The sequence below is a fragment of the Pelodiscus sinensis genome, chromosome 1 (genome assembly GCF_052426305.1).
Source record: "Pelodiscus sinensis isolate ZL-2025 chromosome 1, ASM5242630v1, whole genome shotgun sequence".
Taxonomy (NCBI): Eukaryota; Metazoa; Chordata; order Testudines; family Trionychidae; genus Pelodiscus; species Pelodiscus sinensis.
In genome coordinates this window covers 194,852,387-194,865,979 of record NC_143052.1, presented here as the reverse complement: position 1 = coordinate 194,865,979, position 13,593 = coordinate 194,852,387, and the positions used below count along the sequence as shown (strand labels likewise).

Genomic DNA, 13,593 nt, shown 5'->3' with positions numbered 1-13,593 from the left:
ATAGACTGACTTTATCTTTAAGCTACTATAATTAACGCTATATCCAGGATTTGGGATATGTGGTAGCTAGTCTGGTATGTTCAAAATTTCTTCAATAGATGAGGCCCCATTACTCTGTGTAAATTCTCAAGAAATCATTTCTATTGATGTTTTGTTTTTTGTCGTTTGATTTCCTGCCAATATTATCCATCATCTCTATGGTTCCATTTTGTCTTCAGGTTACCTACAACAACCCAGAATGGTTTTATCGGCATGTTGCCATTCATGCATACTCTACTGAGAAAGAAAACATTCCCAATAACAAGAAAGCTGTTTGTTGTCACTGGAAAGGTAGCTCAGATAACAAAATGTGGAATATTGCCCAAGTAATTTCACTGCCACTATAAAATTTACTGAGTATTCTACAAAACACAAGAATATTAGATACCTTCACACAGCCTTTTCCTAGTCATCTTAAATAAAGTTCTTTATGTACATTGTATGCTCCCTCATTAGTTTAAATGGATTGCACTAGCAATGCCAACTCATAATATTAAAAGCCTAGGATACCAGAGTTCAATCTTCAAAGTTTCAAGTACTTTAATTCCTATTTTACCTCAGTGGGAATTGAAAACTTTCAACACCCACAAGCTTGGGATCCTACACTGAAGGCATGTTTTTGAGTTTAGAATAACAGTCGTGTTGTCCTAAAACTTTTAACCACTTTGTAAGACTGACAAAACAGTAATCTAATATGCATAACATTCTGAACATAACTTCACTGGGAATTTTGCCTATGTCAGTAATCCCCAAACTGTGGGGCATGCCCATCTAGGGGGGCACGGAGGAACATTCAGAGGCATGCATGGTGGGGTCAAGGCTAGTGCCCAGAGGGGGTAGGGCGAGTCCTCCATACATTCCAGCTCATCCCTCAGGCCAGCTCCAGCCCCAGCCATAGTTACATTCTGTCCCCAGAACAGCTCTGCCTCAAGCTCCAGCTCCTTTGTCAGCCTAAGCTGAGGAGTGGTGGAAATGAGGATACAGAGAGATTCCACTATTGGTGAGAGGGAAGGCAGGAAAAGTTTGGTCACCACTGACCTAAGCCAAAGCCCATTGAAGTCAGTGGAAATCATTCTATTGATTTTTCATATGCTTTTGAACAGGCCTATATAGAATTTGCAAATTGAACTCATTGTAGTGTTTATGGTAGTAATGTGATGAAATTTCCTAAAAACATTTTAGTTATGCTCCTGTAAAAATCATGTAATAGTAGACTATAAGTATATAATACAATCTTTCATGTTTGTACTCCAAAGAAAATAAAATGCTCATGTGCAGCTTTTGTGTAATCTTATATAGTATGTTTTTTAGATTGTTCAAGAACATTTAAAGGAAAGTACAAGCTGTGGGATCACTTAAGGACCCACACTCAAGAACGAGTGGTGGCCTGTCCCTCTTGCGGAGTGATGTTTTCCAATAATACCAAGTTTTTTGATCACGCCAGGCGACAGGTTTCAGAAGATCGTAAGTGGGCTTGCTCTGTTTCTATGTTTACGTTTACTAAAGGGATTTACTTTTGGGCTACTTTACAACAGTACATATATAACACTTATTATTATTTTTCATAAATGTCAATTACATGCAGAATTGACTTTAGGAAGGCAGATTTCTTCCTGAAGCATGGATGTACTTTTAGCTTTGTAAAGATTGCCCTACGTAAACAATTAATTGCATTAATGGGCAAAAGAGAGAGCACTTACACATGCATGTTTAATTACAGTGGGTAAGTCTACACAGCAGGGCTAAAGTCAAATTAAGTTATGCAATTTCTGCTGTATCAGTTGTGTAGCTGAAGTCAAAATAGTTTAACTCAGCCTTAGGAGCTGTCTACACAGCAGGAAGTCGAAGAAAGAACACTCTTCCTTCTACTTCCTTTACTCCTCGTAAAATGAGGGTTACAGGAGTCGGAGTAAGTTCTCCAGCTCAACATTATTTCAAAATAATGGCTTGTAATGTAGACGTGTTCTTTGTTATTTCGGAATAACATTAGTTATTCCAAAATAACGCTGCGGTGTAGACCTACCCAGTGGCTATTCAACTGACAGATGTGGCATTACATTGTAAAACTAGTGTTTGCCTCTCACTCCAATGCCCAGGGCTTCTCAGGGCAACTGCATTCCACGACTAGAACAATGAAACTAAATACCAATAGGAGAGGCTGAGTGCTGGAGGCAGAACTCTTAACAGAAAGTGGAGTTTCAGATTATGAAGTTCACTTCTGCAAGCAATCTAAATGATCATGGAACTAACTACTTTCAGAACTAAATGCAACACTCTCATGAGCTTAGATTTTTACTCAATACACTCTTCCCTGCAAAACACCCTCAGATCCCCCCTTCAACAAACTATAAACTAACCAGGATATTTTTCCTATAGGCCAGGAAGGGAGAGAGAGATAATTGGGTTTCTTTAATACTTGGAAAGTGCTCAGGTACTATGGGTGCTAAGGTGATAGGGTCTATGTAAGAACTCAAGCCATAAAGCTCAAAAAACTAAGAACGGCCATACTGGGTCAGACCAAGATCCATCTAACCCAGTATACTGTCTGCCAACAGTGGCCAATACCAGATGTCCCAGAGGGAGCGAACACAACAGGTAATCTTCACATGATCCCTCTCCTGTCACCCATTTCCAGACAAACAGAGGGTAGGGACACCATTCCTACCCATCCTGGCTAATAACCATTGATGGACCTAACCTCCATGAATCTATCTAGCTCTTTTTTGAACCCGGATAAAGTCCTAGTCTTCACCACATCCTCTGGCAAGAAGTTCCACAGGTTGGCTGTGCACTGAAACCTGCTGCCTCTTAATTTCATTTGGTCACCCCTAGTTCTTATATTGTGTGAATAAATAAATTACTTTTCCTTACTCACTTTTTGCACATCAGTCATAATTTTAGAGACCTCTATCATATCTCCCCTTAGTCTTCTCTTTTCTAAACTGAAAAGTCCAAGTCTTTTTAATCTCTCTTCACATGGGACCCGTTCCAAACCCCTAATCATTTTTGTTGCCCTTTTCTGACTCTTGCCAATATATATTTTTTGAGATGAGGCGACCACATCTGTACACAGTATTCCAGATGTGGACATACCATGGTTTTATATAGAAGCAATAAGATATTTTCTGTCTTATTTTCTATCCCTTTTTAAATTATTCCTAACATTCTATTTGCTTTTTTGACAGCCGCTGCACACTGAGTGGATGTTTTCAGAGAACTATCCACAGTGACTCCAAGATCTCTCTCTTGAGTAGTTGTAGATAAATTAGTCCCCATCATATTGTGTATACAGTTGGGATTATTTTTTCCAATGTGCATTACTTTATATTTATCAACATTACATTTCATTTGCCATTTTGTTGCCCAATCACTTAGTTTGGTGAGATCTTTTTGAAGCTTTTCACAGTCTGTTTTGGTCTTAATTATCTTGAGCAGTTTGGCATCATCTGCAAATTTGGCCACCTCACTGTTTGCCCCTTTCTCTAGATCATTCATAAATAAGTTGAATAGAATTGATCCCAGGACAGACCCTTGGGGACCCCACTAGTTACTCTCTCCACCCTGTAAACTTACAATTTATTCCTACTCTTTGTTTCCTGTCTGAAACTGTTAATATTTTTAAACAGATTGTTGTCTGTTCAGAATAAAATTAATTTTATTGCTAATGAAAATTCTGCATAATCTGAAACAAGATTTTCTTCTAAAAAACATCAGAAATACAAAATAATACAGGTGGGACCTCAGCGGTCCTGAACCATGTAGTTTGCCAGACCTAGGGAGATCAAGGCTCCCCTCCTGGCTGTTGACCCTATTCCTGGGTGCCAGTCCTGGCTTCCTGGTGCTCCTAACTGCCTGCCCTGTTGTCTCCAGCCCTGCCAGGGCTCTGCTCCCTGCCCAGGCATGGGGCTGCACTCCCCACCGTACCAGCATGAGCTGGGCCCCCGGTCGCCAGCCCCGCTGCTTCCAGCTGAGCCTGGGATTCACTCCTTGTTGTGGCAGCCCCAACCTGGGCTGCACTCCCAGCTGCCAGCCACAGACAGGGCTATGCTCCCCACCGCACCCCTCTAGCTGCCGCTGGGGCTGTGCTCCCCACCACCAGCCCAGCTCCTGAATCTATCCAGCCAGAGGCTCTCTGATCTAGCAATATCTGTGGTCCTGCCAGACTGCAAATGTTGCCAGACCCAGAATGTCCTGGATTTTAGAGGTTCAATCTATACTGAAATTGTTTCACTGCTGTGACAGTTTTGTGATCAAATTGGCAACTGTAATCTGTGTTTTTAAAACAGATTAATAAATATCTATTGTATCACTGATCAGTTGCCATTACATTTCAGAACAAGTATTTATTTGTCAGAATTGTGGCAAACACTTTGCCAATGAGAGGTTACTACGAGATCATGCAAGAGGACATGGTGAGTTTGAGTTTTTTAAAATGTATTTTCCATTAAACTATGTAGGGCAGCTATAGATAGCATTAGGATATTTGTTCATGTGTTAACTAAGAGATACAGTATACAGACTGAAGGCAATTGTGGGTAAACAGAAGTCTTACTATTAGAGTCCATATGAGATGGTTTTCTTCTCTTATCATGCCTACTAATTTAGACAATGAGAAGTTCTATGGCACCTTAGAGACTAACAGATTTATTAGGGCATAATCTTCCAATAAGCTTTTGTGGATAAAACCCCACTTCATCAGATGAATTGGAGTGAGTTTACAGAGGCCTGGGTATATATAAGGACAACAAAAGAAAGAGAGTACTTGTGTAAATGAGGCTAATCAAGTCAGGGTGGAAGTGGTTCATTCACAGTAGTTGATATTGAAATGTGGATATCAAGAGAGGGGAAATTGCCTTTTAACTCCACTCCAATTCATCTGATGAAGTGGGTTTTACCCATGAAAGCTTATGCCCTAATAAATCTATTAGTCTCTAAGGTGTCACAGGACTCCTTGTTGTTTTTGCAGATACAGACTAACACGGCTACTCCTCTGAGACTTTTCACTTGTTTAGGACTTTCTCCTCCTCATGTCCCCACATGATTATAAAGGTTGAGTATTACAGTTCCTTCTTAAGGTTTGTCTTCATGGAGAAGTAATTCTAGAGTTAAATAAGTTGTAATTTTAAAGCACTAAAGCTTTTGGAATAAGAGTGACTTTTTATAATCTAGTTTAATGAATTTTCCAAGTGGATTAAGCTCAATAAGAAAAGGGCACTCTTATTCCGGAATAAGAGTGTCCACATGTAGAGCTACCTAGTAGTAGCTACTGAGGCCTTGTCTATATTTATCGGAAGATTGACACTCTGGAGGTCAGTCTTCTGGGGTTCAATTTAGCAGGTCTAATAAGACAAGCTGTTAGCATGCCTTACTATATATATATTTTATATTGACTGCCCGAAAAGCATCAGATTAATTAGAAAATGACACATTTTGTTTAAACCCTCCCCAAAATGTAGATCCTGGCTAAATTCAGAGTTTCCTGTTACATGCACTCCTACAAAATCCCTACCATTGTGCCATAAGGAAATAGGTAATTATGGTTTTACTATACTAGGCCCTAGACTAGATCAAGGTTGGGCAAACTATGACCCATAGGTTACATCCAGCCTGTCAGCCATTTTAATCCATCCCTCAAGCTCCTGCTGAGGAGTGGGGATAAGGGGTTTACCCTGATCTGCATGTGCTATAGCTCGGCTTGGCTTCCAGAAACTGCAGAATGTCCCGCTTCTGGCTCCGATGTGTAGGGGCATCCAGGCGTTCAACATGTGGTCCCTGACCCAAGCAGCTTCTGCAGCAGTGCCTGCAGATGATGTAGCAAACAGCCGCATGTCAGCACCTTTGCTTCTGGCTGCTGCTTGCTGCTTCTAGGAGCTGCTTGAGGTAATTGCTGCCAGAAGTCTCCTATCTTCCAAACCCTTTGATCCCAGCCCAGAGCTCTTTCCTATACCCCCAGGTGGAGCCTTCACCTCCTCCTGCACTCAAACCCCCATTTTGTGAGCATTCATGGCCCTCAAACATTTTCTATATCCTGATGTGGCCCTCAGGCTAAAAAGTTTGCCCACCCTGCTCTAGAGAGTCAAACTCCCTCTTTCCTTCTGAAATCTGTTTCTTTCTTGATTAAGGCCTTGTATGTACTGGCATGCTTTGTCGCCAAAAACTGCCTATTGGCAACAAAACAATGAGAGCGTTTACACTGTAATGCGACTTTTGCCAGGAAAACCACCCAGTTTTGGCAACAAAACATCCACCCTGCGAGAGATTTTTGTCTTTTCCCCTCCCTCTATTGTCGACAAAGAACCAGTGTGGACTCTGCTGTTTGTTTTGTCTAGAAAACTGACTTCCGCCAGTATCCCACAATGCCTGCCCTCATGGCTGTGCTCATTGTCATGTGATTTCTGCTGCCCTGTACACATGCACCCCTCCCCTTTCAAAGCTCTGGGAAGTATCTGGCGCTAAGTGAGCTGCTCCCTTGGGGGAACAAACAAAGAGCAAATCATTGGACTGCTCCTGATGTGCCCTGTACTAGGAACACAGTGGCAGGCAGACTCTTGCTGCAGAGCAGGGGCTGGAGAGACTGCTATGCTGCTTTGACATTCCATAGCATGGAGAGCTCACAGGGGGAATCCCAAGAAGTGCAGAGATCAGCTCTGTCTTCCCACAATACTGCACTGTGGGATGCTTACCATGTTTTTCTCTGTCAACATAATGCTAGCAATGTGGCCATGAAATGTCAGCAATGGGAGGCAGAAAAAACTGGTTTGACTGGTTTTCACTTTTGGTGACTTTTGCATGCTGACAGCACTTTTGTCACCAAACCTTCCCAGTGTAGACAGAATATATAATGACCTTCCTGGTGTAGATATAGACATACCTTTTGAAAATACCTCATATATCTTTTCACCTGCATGTTTATTGAAATGCCCCCTCTTTGGCCCATATTCATTAGCCCTCTGTTCTCTTTCTTTTATCTTTTGCATTGTATACACAAATTGGTGTTAGTTGATATTTTTAGTGAGACTGGGTTTTTTTAAACGTTTGTATCATATTATACAAATGACTGAGTATCTTGGCAAAGGAGTGACATAAAAGTAAAACTGTTATTATTTCTCCAGTTACCCATGCTACATGTCCATTTTGTGACGTGGTGTGTACAAGTGTTTCCTCTCTTAAAGTGCACATCAGATTCCGACACTGTGAGGAGCGTCCTTTTCACTGTGATTTCTGTGAGAGTAGGTAAGCTTTGGAAATCTGGGATAACAAAGATAAAAAAACTTTTAACCCTTAAAATAGCCATCTTTTGCTCAAAAGGAAAATAGGTGGACTCATTCATTAGTCTGTCAGATCACAAAAAGGCACTTCTTGAACTTACAGTGGAAGTAGGATTGAATCTTGGTTTCTTAGCGTCAAAAGATGTCTTCCAGTATGCATACTGTAAGAAAAGATCATCAATAAGCAATTTAAGCCGTGGTTAATAACAATTTTTCCTTTTAATTGGGCATTTCTTAAATTGTTCAGTTTTGTCAACTGGAAGGATTACTGGATATTTTCTGTGAGAGTCACATGCTCCTTTTTTAAATTGGCCTACAGCTGCTGGATCATCTTACCCATTTCCTCTCTGCAGCTTCTATTTTTCTACTCCCCATCTGGTTCTCTAGCTTCCTAGTGTGTCTCTCTCAGCTCTCTTTACTTTTTCCAGTTCAGTCAAAGAGAATATTGATAGTGGCATCATTGATGGAGCAAAGGGAGGGAGCGTAATGATATAGGACACACATACATAGGCAGGGCAGAATTATATAGGGTCTTAACACCAGTGCGAGCCAGGACTGCTTGGTCTCAGCTCGTGCTGAATTCCAGCAACTCCAGCCCTGGTCCATGGGGGAGCCCAGTTCCCCGCTAGGGACCCCTACGGATGGGTTGCTGCTGGAGCAGCCTCTGTCTACAGTGGGTCTTGGCCTGCCGCAGGCAGAAGCTGCTTCATAGCAGCCTCCCCTGTCCCTCCCCTGCCCCCGCTGCTTCTGAAAGAGGCAGCAGGAGGGTGGGCAGGGGGCACTGCGGAGACAGTGTTGAGGGGAACTGGCTTTTAAGCGGCTCCCTCCAGCACCGGCTCCTGTCCCCCACACCTTGCTGACTCTCACAGAGGCAGCAAAGGTAGGGGCGAGTAGTTGATACTCCAGTCAACTATTGGCTAACATCCCTTGCCTAGGGAGAAAGTAGAATCAGAGATTACCCCCAGACCATAACAATAAGAGTTTTGGAAGTATTATTCCTCTTTCAGATTTTTATAATGGAAATAGAGAGGATAAGTGATTGTAGGTTTGGCCCAGCTGTCATGACAGGAGTCAGGGAAGGCCAGATTTGAGTGGCACTACAACATCATGAGCCAGATCACAACTCCACTCAGACAATTTGGTCCAGTCAAGGGAGCTGGGCCAAACCTGAGTAGCACTGTAATCCCATAGGTTGCAAAGCCTGGATCTTAGAGCCAAGCTTATCCAGCCATCAGCACAGGAGCTGCCTGTGAGGTGGGAAAGACAGAATCAAACTAAAACTATTCCAGGACCACCATTGCCAACTATTTACTGATTGCAGCAGGCTATAAATATTTACAAAGGTATGCCAAGCTCAAAAAAGTTGAGAACCACTGTACTAGACCACACCTCTCTGCTATTATTGCTGTTACTTGCATAGTACTAGTAATTTGTTTCATCTGTATGCTCTTCAGTTTTAAGAATGCTTATGATCTCCATAAACATGTTGAAACACACAATGATTCAGATGCCTACAGCTGTGATGTTGAAGGATGTGTTTTTACTTCCCGGACTTCACAGATCTTGAGACAGCACTACAAGAAAGCACATACAGTGGGTATTAAAAAAAGTAGACTAAGTATCTTTTAATAAACAATAAGGTCTGATTTTCAAAATGCATGTGTATGTCCAAATACCTGATTTGTACTTGCACTTAGGCTATTTGAGTGCATTAATTAGCTATATTGTTGCATGTTTCTAATTGTGAAAACTGGGTCAATATCATGTTTTTCTTTCCTGTAAAAATCAACAAGTAATTCCTAGCCTGAGAAGCAATATATTTCAAGAAATATACTACTTTATTAACTCATTAATTGACTGTATTAGTCCCTAGAACTAAAACAGCACACTAAAACCAAACTAGAAGTGGCTCATATGTATTACATGGTTTTGAACTTTTCTGAGTTATACAGGCAGTCCCCAGGTTACGTACAAGATAGGGACTGTAGGTTTGTTCTTAAGTTGAATTTGTATGTAAGTCGGAACTGGTACATATTATAGGGGAAACTCTAGCCAAACATTTCTCCAGAGCTCAGTTTTATTCTCCCACACCTCACTTCCCTCAGTTCTTTATTCTCAAGCTGAGGTATCTGCTGAGAAAAGCCGCTCCGCGTCTCCCTGGTCTGCTGGAGGGGGGGCGCTAGCTTCCCGTCTCCCTGGTCTGCTGGGGGGAAGCAACTAGTGCAGGGTTGCCTCACCCCGTTTGTAAGTAGGGATCTGATGTAAGTCGGATCCATATAACCCGGGGACTGCCTGTAATGTCTGATGCATTACAATCCAGTACTGTCCAGGTGATGTTTGTGTAGGTGAAGTTGCTTTAGTGCAGTTGTGGGTACCCAGAGGCCCAATGGCCACATGCAGCTTATCGGGGTTCTATTTGTAGGTCGCAAGACATTTTGTTTACCATGCTGTGTTGCACAAAGTTGTGTCCATGTATACAGTTGCCATATTTCACCGGTTGCTTATCTGTGTAGGTTTTTTCCTACCGTATTACTAAAGTGATACTCACATAAAGCAAAGGCATGGGAAGCGAGGTGTTTGCTGATTGCACACAATATTGACTATCAGAGCTGTATTCTCTCTCTCCATCCAGTCAGAGCGCTGCTATGGTTCATTCAGCACAGCCTGCAAATTCTAGGTATGCAAGAAGTGCAGTTAGCAAACTACCCTATTCCAGGAGACTGTTTTCTTTACAACAATCTTGCAGCCCACTGAGATGAAGGAGGACCACTCATGCAGTCCACTCTCTAGAGTGTATAAAAATACAATTTTTATATTGTCTTGAACCCCCTCCTCCTCAAACCCACCTTAAATTCCTCTCCAGGAGTCGGAGAGGGGGTTGTGATAGAACAAGACCTTTAAGAAATTGAAGTTACTATCACCCCGAGTGGAAGCCATAGTGCCTGCTATAAATAAAGATTGAGGTATCTGCAGTATAATTTTAGATTAGAGAGCTGCAATACTTAGTGGAGATTATCTACCAAAAATGTGTATTTACAAAATAATATACAGATAGTATTTTTATTAATTAATTTTACTATTTATCATCAACCTTAATTACTGATTTCCACACCATCTTTTCCTCAGAATAATGGCAAGCTAAAGTATAAATGTCACATCTGTCAGAAATGTTTTTCCTGGTGTTACACATTGACTCTGCATCTTCGCAAGGTGCACAAACTCAGCAGCCATTCTCGCTTCAGGTATATTATCTTACCCAAACCAAAAAATTAAATATTTTTTTTCCTGTGGGGGGAGGCAGTATTGTATAAGAACTTCAGATTTTTTTTATTGGTTACCATCTAATGAGGAGCTTGTCTAATAAAATATATTATGAATAGATCTCTCTTCCATTCGTATTCATGTTTCAAGTCACACAAAGAAGTGCCATCATGCTTGTTTCTTTGTATAAACTGTTTCATTTAATGACTATTTTGTAAATAGCAATTTATGTTTCACCTTTTAAATGGCTAGCCCTTTGGGTTTACTCAAATTTTGTGGTTTTATGCACATATCTATATAACACTACATTAATATGTATTTCATTATTTTAATTTTATTTTCTTAGATACAAAGAAGATGATGATGGGTACATGAGACTGAATGTTGCAGTTTTTAATACTGTCGTGGGTTTAGATCAGGATCTTGAGAACGAGATGGCACCAAATAAGTTTTCAGTAGTTCAAAATGTTACTAAAAAAGAAAGCTATGTCTCTTGTGAAAGAAGACATTCATCTGTGGAACTACATTCCACAGGATGCCAGAGATGGTCATTAACTACTGTTGAAAAGGTTATAGTAGAATCTGAGACCTCCATAACGAAGCCAGTGTATTTTGAACTTCAGACTACTCCACAGTCATCTGAAAACTCTGCTGCTCCCTCTGAACTAGATGAAGCAATGACATTGAACGCAAAGGAAGAATTAACAGAAATTGCACTGGACTTGGGAATTCAGATTGCTGTTTAAGAAAAAGGCACTTTCTTGCATTTTACCTTGGGACCTATTTAGTGTTCATGGAAGAGTTCATTATTTTAATTAAATATGACATTTACAAAGAGTCTGCCTTATCATCACTTGTCAAAGTTTGTATGTAATGTGTACATATGTATTAAATATGCTAAATACACTAAATTATTTTATCTGAACATATTATAGTATATCAAAATGGTTTTGCTGTATGTTCAGAATGTGATACCATGAGAATGGTTATACCTGCCAGAAAGCAATAGAACTGAGTCAATGGAGATGGTAGAAGAACAGCAATCTGGGCTCAAGGGCTTGAGGAGCTCAGTGGAGAAGTGGGACCCCCACATTTTTCTTAATATCATTGAATCTCTTTATTAATATACATTAATAAAATTTATTCACTTCATCTAGTTCAGAGGGAGCAGCAGAATTAACTTTATTTGTATTTTGCACTTTTATAAGCTTCCCCCCTTCATGAGGATCATGTTATTGTAGGCAGAGCTGGTAGTTACACACATAGTTAAGGTTTCCTAACATGTTCCATTGCCAAATGTAATAGTTCTGACTGAAATCTGTCATGCTGCACATCTGCCTTTGCATGATTTGGGGGGGGGGAGATATCTAAGAATGCAGTTTGAGAGAAATACATTTTCTTCATATTATACATATTATTGTAACTGTTTAATTGAAAAGCATGGATTTGAAAATTGGCAGAGAGATGTGCCTTTTGCTATCCCCACTAAAATCTGCCCGTTTGGCTAAATGATACACCTAAAAACAATCACAGTTCATACATGCTCAGTAGAGGCTTGTTAGAATTTTGCAGCTAAATTCTCAGAAGATTCTGTCTGTACTGAGCATGTTCCATTTCCACAAATGGAACATGGTCCTTCCAAAGGCTGCAGCGCTGAATAGAACTTCCCTGAAAATTGTGATTTCTGGCCGCAGATACTATTGTAGTGACTGGCACAAGAACTGAGAGCATAGAAACTCTCTCTCCTATGCTCTTAATACCTGCCATTTTAGTGTCCATGTAGAATGGAGGAGAAGGCAGCAGTGGAGTGCTGTGGAGTGAAGAGAGGGTTTCTGTGGGTGTCGGGGAAGATAGTGGAATAAGACAAGAGTCAGGAAAGGGAAAACCAAAACAGGAGCCTTGAGTGATGGTTGTGGGAAAGGGAAGAAAGAGGCTGATTGGAGAGTGCTAGGATAGAGACAGAGTGGAAGGGAGAAAGGAAGAGTGAGTCAGTCTTGATGGGGAGGTGGGGAGATAGAGAAATGGGGATAACAAGAGTCTAGTCTGTGCCACTGGAGCAAAACCAGGAACAGAACTCGGAATTCTTCACTCTCACAATTCCGTTGTCAGCAAATGAGTATGAAACCCACTGACGGTATGTGCATCTCAACCCTCTCTAGTGGGTGGTCTAAGTAGAAAATGATAGTGTACTACTGCTGTTAATTGCTCCTTTAGCTCAAGTGGCAGAATTTGTGCTGTGGACCTAAAGGTTCCAGTTCTGCAGCAGTCAATGTTTCCACATGACAATTTTTTTAATTGTTTGTTGTTTTTTTCTTTAGTAATAATTAGAAAATAACATTTGAAAAAATGTAAAGTTGCAAAGTCAAGCACTTAAAAGTTAGGAAATGCCAGAATTAGGATTGCTTGTGCAACCTTAGTTTAGCCCCCTTGTGTGTATGCATTATGATAGTCATTTATTATATGATCAACTATAAATTTTGCTATAGAACCTCTGCCACATTTAGTGCACTAATTTTGGCACGCCTTAATTTCTGAGTGCTTGACTTGACCTTACTGTTCTTTAAACATGGGATATTTGAATACAGTTACACAAAATTGAGGTGTACTAAATAAAGTTCAAAGCATTCTTTGTATGCTAAAGCATAGAAACATTTACTCTCTTACTACAAAATGTCAGTTGTTGGCAGGTCATCAATTGCATGATGACAGTAGATTGGGGTGGATCCAGGTATGGTTATTCATTCCTCATTTTTTTTATTCTGATCTTGCGCAGCCCTCTAGGTCACACTCCTTCACAGTTCTTATAGTGGTGTAACTATGCTTCCTGCAGTAATCACTATGTTTTAACTAGCTTTCCCCCCCTTTTTTGTTCATGCTATATTAGTATTGCAACAGCTGTTTTAATAAACTACAAAAGTATTGGGCAAGTCCGTCTTTTTAAGTGCTGGATTAAGTCAAGCAAACGAAGCGGAAGAATGATCTACTAAATAAGGCATAGGAATGGGAAGCTGAAGTGTTCTGTTCT

The 13,593-nt window shown here is 40.7% G+C and overlaps 1 protein-coding gene across 1 annotated transcript in view; it reads left to right on the top strand.

Annotated features, from left to right (window-relative positions):
* Positions 1–11,725, top strand: part of LOC112547000 (histone H4 transcription factor-like) — a 29,759-nt gene extending 18,034 nt beyond the window's left edge. Inside the window, exons 4-10 of the mRNA XM_025188403.3 lie at positions 219–330; positions 1,351–1,503; positions 4,374–4,451; positions 7,152–7,272; positions 8,762–8,900; positions 10,434–10,549; positions 10,915–11,725. Coding sequence (XP_025044188.3) covers positions 219–330; positions 1,351–1,503; positions 4,374–4,451; positions 7,152–7,272; positions 8,762–8,900; positions 10,434–10,549; positions 10,915–11,314 — 1,119 coding nt within the window. The 3' untranslated portion in view covers positions 11,315–11,725. The remainder of the gene's footprint in view (positions 1–218; positions 331–1,350; positions 1,504–4,373; positions 4,452–7,151; positions 7,273–8,761; positions 8,901–10,433; positions 10,550–10,914) is intronic.
* Positions 11,726–13,593: the final 1,868 nt, after the last annotated feature.